Below are 19,013 nucleotides of genomic sequence, written 5' to 3' on the forward strand. Positions count from 1 at the left end.
CATATGGTTGAGGAAACTTCTTGTGGGGTTGTTCAATCAAAAATTGGAGCCCACAGTCATACACTCTGACAATCAGAGTTCATAAAACTCTTTCAAAATCTAATGTTTCATGACCACTACAAGCACATCGAGATCCAGCAGCACCATATCAAAATTGTGTTCAGAGGGGAAAAGTCAGACTCCAGTACATTCCTACAGAGAAGCAAAACAACAGATATTCTAATCAAGGCATTGGACAAGGGCAGATTTGTCTACTTCGGAAATATACTGTGTAGTACAAAACACCTTCCTCTCTAAGAGGGAGTGTTAAATGGAATTAGAGGAGGAAGTGTTCGGCTAAATTTATAGGTGCACTAAATTTAGCAGGGGGGGGCACAGGTGGGCCTAAGGTGTAGTTTACACTTTATCTCATTTTTTTGACTTAGGAAAATTTTAATTTTCCTACAGTAAAAAATTGAAGTGATCACAACCATCTACTGAGATCTAATCTCATCCATTCGTGGAGATGGTGGGCCCACGTCGACTTTAAATGCAGAAAAGGGCACAGACTAGGCTCATTATGCACTAGACAACTTGTGTTTTCAGCTCAGCCGATGTAGGGTGTTTAGTTCAGCACCTAGGGTTTTAACTAGGGCAAGAAAGAGAGGTCAAACAACCTCAGAATTTTCCCGCCAGCATTCATCTTCATCCAAGCCAATTTCAGCTGCGCAGAGGGGTCATCCTCAGGCGGTACAGACCTGCATGATTTCCGTAAAGTGCGCAAGCAGGCAGGCGGAAAGGAAGAGAAGGGCACAGATCAGTTTGTGTTGGGGGATTTGCTAAGTGAAGGGAAGTTTTCCCTCCTTGTAATCATTTTCTGAATATTCCACTGAAACATAATAAGAACTCAAGTTTTCAAGTTTTCCTCAGATGGGGTTTCCTGGTTAAATTTCTGGCATACTGTTTTTATGGTGTGCTTGTGTCTTCAAGTTTATTTTCCACTGTAACATTCAGTTAGAAAAAGCAGCATACTTGATGAATGCATTTGAAAGTTCAGGTTCAGCTCTTTCATTTCTCAAATTTCATTAAATTAGTTTCTGGGTTTTGGAAACTAACACAGATTCAGATATACATTTGTTTTATCATCAAGATGCCTATGTATGATGCCGGTTTCACAAGTCTTTAGAAGCTGGAGCCAGACGCATCTCTTCCTTCATATTTTTTGGCAATAATAATTCAATTATTTAATTACTACTGAATTTCACATAATCAATACAAAATAATAATAGTAATCTCTACCTATTAATTTTCATTACTGTTAAAGCACCACAGTAACAATCATGTACCTTCAATGCCAAATTGCCACGGACCATCTTTTGGTCTTTTATTTGCCTTTTGTCCCCAAGTAAATTTTGACCACCTTGACCAGTATAGATTACATCCTCCGAATTATCCACGTCATCTTCATATTCCCCTGAGAGTACTATTGCAACAGAAATTGGAAAAGTATAGTTTTTATACTCCTCCTGGAACAATTTGCAACAGAAAAACAGAGAAGACAATACTGTCAACATATTGAGTACTTCCACAAATTTAAATTTAATTTCAAACACCATTAAAAAATACCAAAATGTGCCCTACTTGCATATAATAGAATTGTAATATCTAATGCCAACTTGAAAAAGATACTGGAGCAGGTTACTGCATTTAGACAACAGATTCTAGAGAAAATTATGTTTTATCCAACAAGAATCAAGCATTTGTTAAGCTTGTACCATGCAACACAGCAACAACTTTGCAAAAGAAGACAGACGAAGGGCAAAGAGACCATCGGAGGAGATACACAACAATTTGTGTTGTCTGATGAGAGTTCCTTCACTAGGAGGATCCAAATATTTTATAAGTTATAACATTCGTTGACTGTTTCACAAGATAGATATACATGGAATTTTTAAACTACAACTATGAGGCTATTCATACTTTCAAATGTTTACAGCCGGGCACAGCATTTAGCCTTAATCTCTCATCCTTCACCTTGGGAAATGCACCATTTTGGAGATTGTTGGGACAGCATGGTTTCATAATTAATTAATAATTCAGGGCTACATTTCTACATTTCTTTTCTCACCATCATTAATATGTCAGTCATACTTACGATGGCACCTTCATCATGATGGGAGCTATATCTGTTTTAGCAACTTAGTATTTTTTACAGGACAGAGTGCAAATTGACTGAAAAGGTAAGATGAGTTACTTGGGCAAACTGGGCACTCCAGTTGTGATGTTATCATTGCCTACTTAGTACTAGTATGGCACCTTCATCATGATGGGACCAATATCTGTTTTAGCAACTTAGTATTTTTTACAGGACAGAGTGCAAATTGGCTGAAAAGGTAAGATGAGTTACTTGGGCAAGCTGGGCACTCCAGTTGTGAAGTTATCATTGCCTACTAATATCCATGACAGCAACTTCATTTGGACATTACACGAGCAATTATGACAAAGAGTACATGGAAGATCTCTCTTATGCTTTACTATTTTATCACAAACATTTATTGTATCTCCCCCCTTATCATTCTATATAAACAACAGGGAAGAAGAATCCTATCAGTTGCTATTTAGTCATTTCCAATTTCATTTCCCCTTCATCTCATTGTTGTAACATTGAGGAATTAGTCAAAGCATAGCGCAGTGATATTGTGGGAATTCAGAGAACTGATCTCAAAGTTTTGTTAGATATGGTTGTAATCTTGATATTGGTGACACTGATATTTATTTCTGGTTATCAATTTTTCTGTTTGATGTGGAGCATGAATCATTATGGTGGTGTTCTTGCTGTTTACTTTTCATTGTGATGTCCCTTAACCCAATCAATCAAGGCACCAGTAAACTTATGGGAGTGTTTAACGCTGTCCCAATCAATCTTTCATTTTCTGGGTATAATGATTCACGTCTGCAACTGACCATCAGTCTCAAATTTCCAGTAAAATTTGTAGGAAAGATTTTATCTGTCTGTTGGGAAGGGATCGAGCCTGGCAATGACTTTGAGGTCTATGGTAAAAAGGGATGGTCCATTGGATCAGTGCTGATTTGAGGTCAATGTCTTGTCTCTTGACACCCTAGCTGACGGTATCACGGTAAAAAAGAAAGTAATCTGCTGAGTAAAAAAGAAAGTCTGTGGGACTCCTGCATGTAAAGGGATATACGTCTCTGATATAGGTATTTCGACACTGGGTAGACTCAATTTCCCATGAATAAACAATGAAACCCCCCACATATCCCATAGTAAATGGGACACTGAGACAAGAAGTGTTCCTTTATCTCAACCTCATGAAGATGACACGGTTGGCAAATCCTCTCTGCCCATAATGTTTGGTGATCCATCACAACTTGAAATCTATGTGGTCCCACTCCAAACTGATCCAAGGGGGTATGATGAGAGTGTGCCCTATTACAAAATGTGTATGGGAGTTGGACAAGGCTTCTACTCCTCACCTCTATGATGTGATCAGCATAGAAAGACATCTTTGAATGTAACCCATTATCTGCTAAGTTGTAGCTAGCAGAATCTGAAGAGCCTATGGGCCATTGTACAGGGCACTCATCAAAATTTTCAGAATTTCAAAAGTCAACAGGGCACCTATATACTCTCTCTCTCTCCTCTCTCTACATTCTCTCTCAAATTCCACAACGATATGGGGAATTGTATTAAATGCCGCTAACATGATGAATTTTTTTAACAAGCTTAGGCGACTTGGGACCCAGTCATCAAGTGAGCCCACTGTAGAGTGATTTTTTTCACTTAACTAATTATTCTCGCGTCTCAACAATGAATAACAGCTCAGTTTTTCAGTCACATACCTCCAAAGCTGGAGCACAATGATGATTGGGCCTTGAGTTCGTCCTAATGCATAGAGTCGATGTATATTACCATGCTAGCTCATATCTAAAGTGTCAAAGAATTTGACTATATTTTTATGGGATTTTTTAAATAATTAAAATTTTCCGCAGGACAGGATTTTTAATTAATTTCTTTGTTAAATTGTAAATAAGTGATCATAGGATATGTTGGGATCATACAAGTACTTAAAATCCATGTTCTCCATCACAACATTCTCCTATCATACACTTTGGGGGTCAAAAAGTCAATAACACCCCCTCAAAAATCACTTTTCCAATGTTAGTGGCAAAAGGTCACAAAAAATAAAATAAAAATTAATAATTGAGACATTAATTATGCTCTCAAATTCAAAAAATCAAGTCATAGATCAATTAAAGGATGAGATGGATGCCGCATAAGACTACTATTGATTGACTATCCCGTGACACAAGTTCACTAGTAGTTAAGAGGTCAAGTTTGCCTTGTCAACAGACCAAGTTTACCTTAATATCCACGCAGATTACAGGGCAGTTGAAGTTGAAGTGCTAATGTAGCCAAGGAGACTATTCCTGACATGTTCTTTTGGTCACAGGATAAATATGTTTTGCAAATCACCAAACCAATTAATTACATGATCAAGTTTGCATATTCAGATCGACCAATAACTGGGGAGGTGTATGAGCAAATGGATAGCATGTTGAGGCAAATTAAAGACATTGTTGAGCCTAGAGATATCACCTTGTACAATTACATTCGTGCAGAGGTGGAAAACCGATGGGAAATGCTAAATGTTCCATTGCATGCATTAGCATATGTTTTGACACCTAAATACTATCATCCATCATGGCTTTCAACCAGTGTTGTAGGAATCGTCCCCCGCCCCACCCAAGGATCCGGAGGCAGATCCGCGTCCCATACGGATCCGCCACCAATCCTTCGACGGAACCGCGGATCGGAAAATTGGATCCACGGTTCCACCTTTTTTTGGCGATTCCTGAAAAATTGGATCCGTGGGGGCCCAATCCGCAGTACCTACTGCCCTATCCTCAGATCCAAAAAGGATTGAGTGCAGATCTGTGGAGGTTAAGGTATGTATCCACCACAGATTCAAGAGAAGGTGGACAGTTCCGCGAGGCTTTTTTTGGTTTTTTTTCGAATTGTTATGTGAGAACTACATTTTCCGAATACTCCCATGTGCCCCTTGATGCTCCCTAGATGCTTCCTAGATGCTCCCTAATGGTAATGTTAAATTCTTAAAGAAAAAGTGATATTCTCCTTTATCTTTCATTTCCATCCTTTTACATAAATTTTTAACATTACATGACATGACTCAAGATGTTTGAGAGTGGTTCCAACCTCATCAAACTTCATATGGAGAAAATAGAATTTCATATCCCATTCAAAATTCAGCAAACTTAATAGTTTTCAGGATCAATGGGATTGTGGCGTTTAATTGGATTATATCATGTATGAGGGCATGTGATTGGCATTTAATCAAAAGCACCAAGCCCTATATGTACCCCTGTGTTGGTGTTATTGATTGTTGAACTCCTTTGTCATGGCCTTAGCAATTATGTACCCTTCACTCAAGTCAAAATCATTGATTAGGCATTAAGCTTTCTCTACCATATTATAAGTCTTGGATTAAGATGTTTGATCAAAATTAGGCAATGTTGACTAAAATCCCTATAGAATTGAAGTAGAGGCAAAGGCTAGACAAGAGAAGAGGAATCTAGATTGTAGATGGTTGATGTTGGAATAATTAATCATTGATGTACAATGGATGCCATATCTTTCTTGATTTATGTAAAAATATGCATGTTTTCTTGTCTTCTACAACTAATTTGGTATTTTGGATTTTTTTAATATAAATGCCAAAAAAAATATATATATATATATAGTAGACGCTTCCAAGACACTTCGCTTCCTAAATTTTTAGAAAATGACGCTTCCGCGTCCCCGCTTCCAAAAAAAGTCGTTTCGTCCCCGCTTCTTGCAATGTTGGTCTCTACACTCTAAACTCCACGTCATCCCACCTATCCACAAGCAGTTAGCACATCAGTCGTAAGGACTCAACACTGGCAATTACCACGGAGATATGCATCAATTGAGAAGCTCCATGCAATCAAGGGACAACCCACAGTTAACACTCTGGTCCAGCCCATATTTGCAAAGGATATGTTCCCCTTCTACTCCACTGGTCCTCACAGAGTGCATCAACAATAACAACACGCGGATCTTCCAAGGAAATATGTTGGCAGCGAAAGGGTGACTCACAAGCATAGTATTCAAAACAAGTTGGTCTGAAGCGTAAGCCAGTCAAATGGGTCAGTCCATTAGCCCTGACCATCGAACTAGCTAATAACAACGAACAAAACAAAAAACAAAAAACAAAAAACCCAAAAAAAATAACAACAACAACAACAATTTTTTCTGAGCAAACCCATCCAATTTATTGCCAAGTCAACCGCAAACCCACACGGAAGGTTGTTTAACAATTTTTCAAGTGGTTTTGAGTGAAACTGGGGGTTGTTTCCCTCCAAGTGTTTAAAAGGATGTCTCCCCTCTCGTTTGTCCCACACATCTCATTTGGAGTTTTTGTGAGCTTCTTTGTGAGCTTGGAGAGTATTGAATTTTCACTGGAGTAGTGGAACAACAAAAAGTTTGGGCTTAGTAGCCACCATGCCTCCAAAAGCCAAGGTTACTACATGGGCTCATTGTGATATGATTGATGACAAAATGATCTGCAAATATTGCCAAAAATCTATTGAAGGAGTGGGCATTAACAAGTTCAAGCAACACTTAGCTAGGATAGGAGGCCATGTAAAGAACCAATTGAAGTAATAGGGCATATTAGGGTAAAATACCTACAAAAGTTATAAACTCGAGTCACTCAACCAGCTAAGAAGTTTCTGACTCAAGTAGTTACAAAGTTTTAGAGTTTTAGAGATGAGATGTTTCAAGTGATAATGTTGATCACTAATATGTAGACTTGCAATAGGCCAATGGCCCCATAGCTTGTAGTCTTTGTTTTTGAACTCTAGGGGCCATTTAGAGCCTCATTGATTATATATTTTGTTGTTGATATGTATTGCACTCGGTGCCATTTTGATATATTCACCTTTACATGGTATATATATGAGCAAACTTTGCATATTTTGTCTCTATTGGTTTGGAATCATGGTTTTAAATCTTAATAATAGTTTTTTATTAAAAAATAATTATTTCATGTGTTTTTTTAAAGTCGGTTCATTGAGATCTAACTAGTCCCAGTTTTACTATTTCCAATTTGAAACTCAATTTATTAGGTGGACACATTCGATCACCGATTCCAATTTTGAATATTATGCTCGCAGGACAGCGACAGCACTTCACATAAGTTACCTCAACCACTTGGAACTCAACCTTGCCTTGGGATTATCATCAAGCTCACACTTGTCATTACTTCTTTTCATTGGCAATCGCTCCCTAACTTGTATAAAGCAACCATTGGGGCTATCATTTGCCCATGGTTGGAAGCATATTGTTTAGCTAAAGTTTAAACTATGCCAAATTGTTTTCTCATTTGTTGATCAATAATAAAAAAGACTTAGGAGGTCATTTGCTCGGGTTGTGGACTTGTTCTTGGCATTTGGGAGGTTAGATCTTGTGTTTTTCCAATGGTTTATATATGCTTGTGTCCATGATTTGTTAATTTGCTTGCAATCTAAATACTTTGGTATCCTAGCCCATAGGGGCATTGTTGCCTAGGGGAAAGTAGTTCAATTTTTTTTCTTCTTTGACATTGCTCACATCCTAGGCTCGATTATGATTTGTGTGTTCTTGATTGAACAAGTCCATCCTTGCCATCATATGAGCAAGGTCTCAAAAGGATTACTAATTATTGTGTTGCAATTGTTGGGTTTAGAATTGCAAGTTGCCTAACGAGCTTGGATATTAGTAAAGTTATTAGCTAAACTAGCCATCTCCAAGAGAGCTAAGGAGCCTCAAACTCAAGTTTGCAAAGGTCAACCAAAGAGGGCTTCAGGGCTCCAAGATTTGCTTCTCTTTATCATACAAACTCAAAATATATTATTGGCTACTTGCTTATGTTAATTATTGAAAATCAGAGCATTAGGATCCAATATTAGATCACTGTCCTAATAGTGGTCCTTCTTGCTCCAAGAAAAGCAAGCTTGCTTATTTCCTTTGAGCAATTTGGAACAAATTTTTGCTTACTTAAGTTTGCATTCCTTTTAGGCTAGATGTTCTTAGGTCATGCTAGATTTTATTGTTTCCCTTGCGAGTTTCATTATTTAACTGATAGACTAATTTTTTGTTGTATTTTGGCAGAAAGTGGAGGTTGCCCATTGATTCCTTAAAGACTTAAAGTGTCTTTTAGGCACAGTTTTGGCATTGCCTTTTGCGCACACCTTAACTATCTTTTAAAGCAGATTTTGGGTCAGCATAAGGATAGTCCCAGAATGCCTTATTTTCCTCTTCTAGGCATAGATTTCAAGGAAGGAGGGCACTTAGAACTAATTTTTCTTGAGCATCTAAACAGTGGTCTAGGAGGCCCTTATACCTCCATCATCGTAGCATTTCGTTCTTCGAAATACACTTTTTCATTTGAAATCATTCAAGGAGAACTTCCTCTATCTGACATCTTAGTAATAGGCTTTTCTTTGATTACAAGGGAGCCTTGATCATTTATTAAGTTTTGCTAATCATTTGCTCAAATCTCATTGTAAATTTTGGGCTAAGAATTCATATCACTTGTAACAAGATTTGGAAAGACTATCATTCCCTTTGAGGAAAGCAATTGTAAACTCTTTCCAAAGGATCCTCTCCATCCCTCATCCAACAAGAGGGATCAAGTTCTAATAAAGGTCAAACTTTCCTTTTGGGAGCTTGGGGATCTTCCCCTTGGCATCCCTTTCTCCGATTGGGGAGGGTCTCCCTTGTGCGATTGCTTTAGTGTTTACTTTATTGCTTTGATTTACTTAAGTGTTTCGAATCATTTCCTTCAACTTGCTTTTTCATGCATCTTACTTCTCTATTTGACATGCATCCCTAGCTTCTCTAAATCTAATGTGTTGAAACGATCTTGGGAAACTTAAAGCACTAATTCCATTTGTAGTTATATCAATTCATGCAATTATCTCTTTCTTGCAAATTGGTAGATTAACTTGCTTTTATAATACCCTTGCAATCTCATTGGTTTATTTTGTTACAATCGCATTAGTTGGCTTTACTTTAAGTGTCATTTACTTTGCAAAGAATTTCTTTCATAGCAATCTGGCAATTGTGGCACTAACAAAAGTTTCCTCAACTTAAGTGTATTGAAGTAGAGACAATAGGGACCCTCCATCCCCTATTGACTCCTCACTCTGAGATCAGGGCCCAAGTGAAGATGAGGTTTGGGAAAATGAAGTTATTTGAAACCTGCTTTACAACTTAGGACTAACTTAAAATTTACCAAGATAATATCAACACAATACAAAGCATCATCATTTGAATTTGTGTTTCATGTGCTCTCATTTGCAATTGGTCATTTATCTTGACTAAAACGTATTTATCTTCAAGCATCATGTTTAGCACTGAAGCATTTTCCAACTTGATAAGCATTCATTTCATTTGTTTCACTTGCTAAAATTATAACTTTCCATTTTACTTTGGAAGCATCTATCTCTTGTGGCACTTTTCTTTATTTCCAAGCTCTTTTTTGCAAAAGTGTATCTTTACTTGGAATAATTTAGCAAGTGTTTACATTTGAGCATTGGTCTTATCTTGCCATATTTATTTTGTGGATGAATGTGCGCACTGAGCCTATAAATGTAATCGGATGCTATATATTTGAAGTGTGTTCTAATCATCTTGTATTAACTGCTAGAAAACTGACTTGCTCGCTTTGAGCTAGTTAAGTCTTCGATATATTTCGAGGTCCACCCCCTTGTATTCAGTAGGAGTAACCCTAGATGAATGAGTTAAGAATTGAGTGACAACCTCAACTTGAAACTTGCCCCCAAGGCCACAACAAGTGGAGTTACAGATTTTCTCCATGATAATCCAAAGTGTGGGTTAAAGTGGCAATATATCCCACCCTAACGATTTGTCCAAATGACCTGCACAAACTACCTATAAAGGTCATATCAGATGATCTTGTTCAACTCCTGCATAGTAGGTAAGAGGTGGCCAAGCACATCTAGGGGTATCTAAATGGACAAAAAGTTTTCTCGCAATAATGACAGCAGAGTTAGAAAATGAAATGTTTTCTCCAATGGCAAAGAAAATACCAATCCAATGTTTGGAGACATTGAACTAAAATCAATGAAGGGAGAAAAATGTTGAAATAAAAAAAAAAAAAAAAATCACAGCAAATAAATCTAGCTTGATACTAATGTTTTGAATTCAAATGAACCCATTTCATTTGTCCACTAACATTAAGTAAATTATAATTCAATATATAGAATTAGAAATGTGATCGCTCATTGAATTGTCTATTGCAAAAAAGTACAGTTGGATAGATATGGGTTTTCTAAATGTGCAGATAGCTTAAGAAGATCTTGGAAGACAATTCACCCCTCTTCTAAAGGAAAACTACACCCCTCTACTATGCCAATCAAAGAGACATTCAACTCACTGATTTATAATAACCTAGTATTTATGATGCAAACACTTGTGGCACTCATTTTTTCCATCCAAGATAACAAGGGGCTATGTGTATATGTTTAGATGGTTTCAGCCAAGTTTTCGCAATTTCAATTCCTATACCTTTTGAGACATCTTCAGGTCCTTCCTCGAGTTTATTAGCCATGGAAGTGCAAAAACTTTTGGGTTCATCTTCAACCAAAGCACCACATAAAGCCAACAAATTGGAGTTCATATGCAAAAGATACAATACCAACAAGTTGACCAACAATTTTACACCTCAAACCCCCCTAAGTCTCGACAGTCCACCTTCTCATATCTTACCCTTCTTGACTTTTCATTTTTCGAAGTACATTGCAATAAAAACAAAGGCACCACCCACCACTTGCAGATATTGGACACGTGATAGTAACTAAGCATCTCTTTTGTACATTGCAACTACCATTTCTGTAATCATCAATTAATAAACGCATGTGCATTTCTTCATTTATTTATGTCATTTGTTGTAATGACATTCAAACCCTCCAAGGCATTTAAGGGAACAAGGTGTCTAGATCAATGTTGCGAACATTGGCATCGGGATAAAATCGGCAAGGGTCCAAAAAACAAAAAATCGGGAAAATCGGGAAAATATCGGTGAAAAATCGGTAAACATCGACAAAATTAAGATACCATAAAAATATTTTTTAAAATTGGCAAACATCAACTAGGCCAAAAAATCGTGATTTCGAGATAAAATCGGGATGTTATCGAGATGTTCGCAACACTAGTCTAGATCCAACATCTAAGGTTAATTTATGTCGGTGCGGTTATCAAAATTTCTCCTTTCAACCACCTTAAAACTCTTTTCATAGATCACCATTGTCTTTTGCTCCTCAAGATCTTTCCAACAACAATATAAATTTCATCCAAATCCAAGATTTGGACCATAGTATTTGAAACTCGCCAGTTTGATCCAGAAACTAGTCAAACGGTTAGTTCATTCCCTGAAGGGGATAAACCAGTTGAAAAACCGAGTTAGGTTGAATCGCGAGCTAGGTTGTTCCATTAACCAACCATAAATTGACCAGTTTATGACAAAACCGACTAGTTTTCCCATAAACCGATCTATTCTCTCATAAATCAGCTTGTTTATGATGAAACTTGCCAGTTTTCCCATAAATCGAGCAATTCTATCATAAATCAACTAGTTCATTACCATCTCAACCGCCAACACCACGTGAGTTGCTTTTCAGCTTTTCTGGGAGGTTTTGAGTGGAACTAGGGGCTATTCCCTCCAAAAACAAACACTCCAAGCCTTAAAAGGATACCTCCCCTCTCAATTGCCTCACACATCTCAATCCTAGCAATGTTGGCAATAAATAGTAATGTTAAATTCTTAAAGTAAAAGTGGCATTTCTTCTTTCATTTTCATTTTCATCCTTAAGACAAAGGAAATGTCACCTTTACTTAAATTTTTAACATTACCATGAAATGACTCAGGATGTTTGAGAGTGGTTTTCAACCTCACTGGATTTCATATGGAGAAACTAGATTTTTAGATATCAATGAAAATCCAGCAGACTTGATGGTTTTCAAGATTTCAAGATTTAGGGATTGCAATGTTCCCAATTGATTCTAGCATGCATGACAGTATGAAGATCGGCATCTTATCAAGGGCATGAAGCCCTTTAAGTAACTTGATGTTGGTGGCACTGATTGTTGAACTTCGTTAATTTTGATGGTATTGCTTGTTGAACTCCTCTACCATGGCCTTAATAAAAATGTACCCTTCACTCAAAGGAAGATAATTGGTTACGCATGCTAAGCTTTTTCTACCATATTATAAGGTTAAGGAGATGAACCCTTAACTCAAACCAAAGTCATTGGTTAGGCATGTTAATTTTTTTCAATTTCTACCATATTAAGGTTGAGCAATCCATGTATGAAGACTTTGAGCTACATGATGTTTATGTAGCTCTTGTTGATTGTCCCATTTCTAGTAGTGCTAAATCAATGATTAGTTGCACAATAGATCGGGCTGATCAGTGATTTGTAGTTTTGATGTCTAGTTTTCCTTCTACTATTACTACTACTGAGGTTGCAGAGGAGTTTGAGGAGTCCTTAGACTCTGAGCCAAACGATGTTTATGTAGCTCATGTTGATGATTGTAGAAAAATTTGGTGTTTTGTAAATTTGTTGTAACCTTTACATGTACACAATTATTTTTGGTCAACTTGACCTTGGAAAAACCCCACAATGGGGAAAAGCAATGCTGAAGGAGGATTTTATTTCGCTTCTATAGAAAATTCTTACAACATTAAATACACAAGAGATACAACTTATTTCTTCCTTTAAAGTTGCTTCTCTGAGGTTCTATTTCTGCTGAAATCTGGACACCTATTCTTCTCACCCCATCCTCTTCACCTTCAGCAAAACTTTGACCTCTTAACAGCTCCTTGAAGGCTAAAATTTAAGCCACAGAAAAGTTTCATTTTGCTCTGGAACTCAGATCTGTTTCAACTGTAAATTAATTCATCTGAAGTTGTCTCCTCTACTTAGAAACCCTGGCTGAATGCTAACCCAAGAACCTTGTTAAACACACAAACTTGGCCCAAAAATTACACAGGATGGGCCCAATAGTTACGCAGGACAGACCTGAAAAACTCAAGTTAGTTGGTGACTAACGCAGGAACGTTTCCAACTATCCTTACACTAGTTCAGTTGAGTTACAGTCTTGAAATAACACTTACATGTGAGCAGATAACGTTTGAACTCTTCTCTTTGAGTTTTGATCTCTACCCTTGCCTCTTACTCGACCTTCAGGAGATTCAAACTCTGTTGTGGCTTGTTCTTTGGCCTCAGCTATAAGGTTTTCTTCACAAAGTCTCTTCCTCCTTTCTCTTTGGTTGTATGTTGCCTTTTCATGCAGACTCAAGCTCCTCTCAAGCACGGGGAAATTTAAGTGAGAGAAAACAAGGCAGTTGAAGAAGAATATTTTTCCTTTACCTTTTGTCTTTCATTTGAGAGGGAAACCTAACCCTAAAGATCAAAGGCTAAGATTAAATCTCAACCCATGAGATCTACAGTTGAGATCAAGCCCCCACTTGACCTCTTTCTATTGATGCCCCCCTCACTTAAACACTTCCTAGTTCTTTATAATGTTTTAGTACCAAGGTCACTTTGTCTCTCATTAAGTGACTTTTAATATATAAAAGTCACTTAAATAACATAAAGTGAACTTGTCCCGAGGGGAAGCTCAATTGGTGATGAAAGTAATGTGAAATATGTGAAAAATAAGAGATCCAAGGTTCAAATCCCCATGTTTGTGACCCGATTTGCAAAGAGGATGACAAGTCGTAGACCCCCAAAGGTTTACTAGTAGTTAAGTGTCAGGGGAGTTGTTGGGTTCCTCTAAGGTACCCAAAAAAAACATAAAGTGAACTTAGTTCTTCACACATAAAATCACTTTAATAACCCATGTGACTTTAATAAATTAAAATACAAGTTACACAACTCATAAAAGGTACTTTAGCTCCTTGACAATTAATAAACACATAATGTCACTTAGACAAAAGGATATTATTATGTATTCCTAGGCCAAAAGGATAAATGCCTAGAAAACACTTCCTTGGTACCATTTTTCTCAACAATGAACCCATGTCTAGTAGTGGTGATGAGTTTGATCATGACGAGGAGTGATCATGTTGATCATTGATATATAGACTTGTTGTAGACCAGTGGCCCCATAGCTTGTATCATTGTTTTTGGACTTTGGAGGCCATTTAGTGCCTCATTAATTATGTATTTCATTGTTGATATGTATTGCACTCAGTGCCATTTTGATATATTCACCTTTACATGCTATGTAGATGCACAAAACTTTGTATATTGGTTTGGAATCATAGTTTTAAATTAAAAAAAAAAAAATCATTAAAAATAATTATTTCATGTATTTTTTAAAGACCGGCTCATTGAGATCTCAAAAACTATTTTGATAAGTGGATCAATACAGTGATCGCTTCCAATTTTAAACACTATCCTTTGAACTCAAGGTTATGCCCATCTAAAGATTCACCTCCAAAGCACCAAATTAGCATCTACTATATTGATACATGACAATCATTTTGCCCTAGTCTCCACCATACAATGTCATGTCAGCAAACACGTGGTTAACACATGGAATCGCCACATAGGGCCACATGCTCACCTATCACATGAGCCTACCATTCATATCCAAATTTAGAATATGCATAAAGCCCCATTATAATGATTTCTCAAATCCCCAAACTTCCAAATTGATATGAAAATTTCAAAACCTTCAAGTCCATCCTAATTCGAGAAAATGCTTGGTTGACCAATTCAAAATCTGAATCCAATAAAATATGATAGTCCCACTTTAACAGAAATTCTAAATTTTTGGATCTCCACTATATGGAGCTTCCACCATCCACATTACTTCTATGGGTTGCCACCTGGCCTCCACCTCAATGCTACCGCATCACTCTAATCCTTGTCAGCGCTCACCACTTATCTACATATCCAAGTTATTTAGCTCATCTAAGTTTTCCCAAAACCATTCCAATCTGCAGAAAATTTAATTAAAAGAAGAAAAAAACAAAAAATACCTATTAAACAAAATCCCAAATTTCGCATTCCACGTCACCTACCACAACAATGACATGTTGACCACCACATCAACTCTTCTGCACCACAATCTACCCCATGACCACAACATATCGACATGTTGCATCAACAAGTCATGTTACCCAAACTTGTCTTATGTGCCACATCAACACTCACATATCCAATATCCATAGGGTCCAACAGTGCTCAAATGGACTCCACATAACTTCCACTCGGCCCACTACTCTGACATTTGAATCCAAGCTTTTCAATGAATGCATCTTTTTTATTTTTCTATATACCCTAACTTTCACTCCTTGAGAGATTCTAGTAGTTTGTCTCTAACACTTCACAAAATCCAGTGTCGATCCATAACTGTTGACCTATTTTGAATCCTTGCTTCTATTAACTCCTAGTTTTGTTGTGGCGCAAGTTTCATCATTTGACATCAAAGTTTTCTAGAATATGAAGTTTTTCCAAATGTCTAGACTTCCACTCCTCAACAAACTCCAGTGTCAATCTTTGTCACTTGACAAATCCCTATTCACATCTATTGCACCATCCAAAACCCCAATTTCAACTCATCTACCAATCTAATTAACAAATCACCAGTCCATCAAGCCACCAAGCCACTGAGAAATCTAAAGAAATGTCTTTGACAACCTAAGCTAGTCTGATTCACATACCATCAAGCCATTGCACCACTAGGAGAGCTAAGGATGCCTCCAATGACTTAAGGCCTATCCAAAGATTCCAAACAATGGACCCCCACACTTAAGCCCCCTTTACAACTAATCTCTCAATGACAACACCTAACCACCCATACGAGGGTTAAGGGTAAAAGCCCCAAATTCAAACTCAATTCCCAAAATTTTCCAAGGAAAAAGCATGTTGCCAAAAGAGAGTTTCTCAACCAGTGCTGAAGATTGAAAATGACTCCGACAAGGCAAAGACCTGCCCAAAATATTTTTGAAGATACACAAGCCTCTACCAACCTATAAAGGCATCCAAAACATTGCCCACAATCAATCATCTTCCCCAAAAAAAGGGACACCTAGATGGCCAGTGCTGAAATCCGCAACTTGACCCAAGTAAAATGCAATTTTCACACACATTTGGGCTACAAATATTAAACTCAAACTCCAAAAACTTACAAAGAGAGAGGCCAACATTCCAACCTATAATTAACAAGGTCCCCATGACTCCTTAACGATTGATCTATAAACTATCTTTTAGAACTGCTACAAGCATGACATTATCCAACCTTTCCAAGGTCTCCAATTAAGGAAATTCCTCGCAATATTCTCATTTCACTTCAAAGATTCAATATAGTTTTTAAACCCCATTGTTGGTGTAGCAAAGGCCAAATGCACTAATACACTACAACAAGAGCCTAAGGCCAAATAAACTTATCATACTTTACAAACCATACATCACATATTTATCACAAATATCTTACTTTAGGACATGCCCTTTGCTTAGAGTTTTATGGATATCAACTAGGAATCAAACACAATTAAGAATTACTTTAAGCGCATCATTCATACATGCTCAATATCCCAGCATCACAACATTCATCAAGCTTTAAATCAAATCAATATATTTCATTACAGAGAGCATATACAGTAATCCAAGTCACTTAAGCTTTGTTGGAAATTGAAGAAGGGAGAGCCACTCTCCACCCAACCATAAGCCTGACTACACTACAATTTTCTTGTAGGTGGCCACCCCCAAGCCAGATTTGATGCCTCAAGAGTATGACTCATTTAGAGTTAACAAGATAAGAATAAGGTTAGAGAACATGAAGGCCACTCTCCTTCACATATAGGAATCAGTTTTCTAAATTTCAACCACTGAATCAAAGCCTGAAACACTCACAATATGGCCATAGTAGGCCTACACAATGCAAAGGGAGTCCTTCACTAATCTAGCAATTGCTCGATACTTACCTTTTCTCAATGCCTTATGTGCTTAATTAAGACAAATTATTCAAACAATTCTCCAGACCCTCTAGGTCAAGGTGAAGGCTTCACACTACCTCTCCTTATCCAAATTCAATTAAAATCGCAATACCACGCAAGATCGTCGTGACTTAGAAGGCTATCTCCTTCCATTCAAAGTCTCAATTTCAACTCTTGCATGTGATTCTATTTCATTCCACACGTTTTCTCTAGTTTACACCCCTACCATACTCACCTTTGTTCATTCACATACCACCAACTTGCACAATTTCCTACATGAGAATTTGAGGTCCCTCTCTTAGGTTGTGTAGTCAATTCAGAAGTCTCTTGAATGAGTATATAGCACATACCTCTAGCGCAATTCAATACCACTCACCATTCCTTCCCATATTTGTTGGTAATTGGATAGTTCAACTACCAAATCAAAAATATGGACATTTAATTCACAACAAGATAGGGAACTTCCCATATCCCCCTCACAACTTGCTCTCAAGTATCGCAATTTGTGTTGACTGCTCTCTTCTTCATTTTTTAGCAATATATTAGATCAAATAAAGACTATCAAGATATCCATGCTAACCATTATCAATTACAGTACTTGTTTTCAAAAAGGGGTGTTACAAGAGCCTTTCTCAAACAAGTTTGAGATACTGAATGCTTAGTTTTCAAACACAACTCATCCAACTACCTTCCCTGCTACCAACCCAATCAACCACAAAAGGCGAAGGAGAATGAAGAGAAACCAAGAGATCTTATTAGAATATGACTCCAGGAAGCCCTTATGAAGCAAAGTCAAAAGAGAGAGACAATGGACGTGCAAGAAATGCACATTATTACAAGTGTATCTTCTTTGACAAACACACCTTTCAAAGGTCATAATCCTTTCAAGGGACAAATTAATATTCGCATTCATTTGTTTGAAGAAAAAACTAATGTTGATGCCTTGAGAAGGTTAGATCAATTAAAAGGCCACGACTAAGTTAATAGTTTTAGAAAAGATTAAGAATACAATTGCCCTTTTGGAAACAACACCCAATGTCAAAAATTGGAGGGACAAACATTGTGCACAAGCTACCATAGAAGATGGAAATTCCCTTTTTGAGGGCATAGAGCTTCACTTGGAAAAAAATTGTTGATATACTATCTATGAAACTATCATGAGGAACATTGTGTGTCTCTAAGTCCTCAAACATCACATCAATCTAGAAAGGTGTATCCAAACTAAACTGGAGTTTATAAACAGCACATCCTTGGGAGAAGCATATTGTTATGTGGCCCATTATGTAGTTAGGATCGAAAGTTCAAGCAAAAAGGAAATATGAGATGCATCCAAAGTAGAATAAGGGCAAAGATGCCCAACACCCAAAAATTTAGCTAAATCAAAAGTACACAAGAAAATGGTGTGACTCTACCAAAGTAATTGGCACTCAAATGACGAGTATAGCCCCTAACAAGACTTAATAGTCGAGATGTAGTACTTCCATATCCTACACCTAAACCTATACTAGCACAAATAGAACAACATACCAGACAAATTGATGATGTAGACACATATTGTCATCGCTGCCACACAAGTATGCCCAACGGACCCACAAGAGAACAAGCACCTCTTCCACTCACAAATGTTGGAGAAGGGAGCATCTCTACAATTCATTGTTATTCATAGTAGCCAAAAGAACCTAATATCCTTGGAATGACCATCAAGCAAGGCAAAAAGTTAATTTTGTTTCCTTTTGTTCCTTTACTTCTACAATTTACTATGCCTCTTTATTGTTTATACACAAAAAGTTATGCAAGTTTGTGTGTGTCTGAAAGATTCCCACCCCACCCCACCCTCCCCCCCCCCCAAACCCAAATTAATTTTGTTTAATGGCCAAGCACATTGATATCTACATTCTACCACTACAATCATTAGGGGCATGTCTAGAAATAAAAGATGTTGGTCTTTATTGTAGTAC

General features: G+C 37.3%; 1 protein-coding gene across 1 annotated transcript in view; it reads right to left on the reverse strand.

Annotated features, from left to right (window-relative positions):
• Positions 1–19,013, reverse strand: part of SUVH4 (histone-lysine N-methyltransferase, H3 lysine-9 specific SUVH4-like protein) — a 98,736-nt gene that overhangs the window by 37,232 nt on the left and 42,491 nt on the right. The window contains exon 6 of the mRNA XM_089403486.1: positions 1,326–1,505. Coding sequence (XP_089259612.1) covers positions 1,326–1,505 — 180 coding nt within the window. The remainder of the gene's footprint in view (positions 1–1,325; positions 1,506–19,013) is intronic.

Source organism: Pinus tabuliformis, chromosome 2_1 (assembly GCF_031772625.1).
Source record: "Pinus tabuliformis cultivar Carrire ecotype Pingquan chromosome 2_1, CPIR1, whole genome shotgun sequence".
NCBI classification, from domain to species: domain Eukaryota; kingdom Viridiplantae; phylum Streptophyta; class Pinopsida; order Pinales; family Pinaceae; genus Pinus; species Pinus tabuliformis.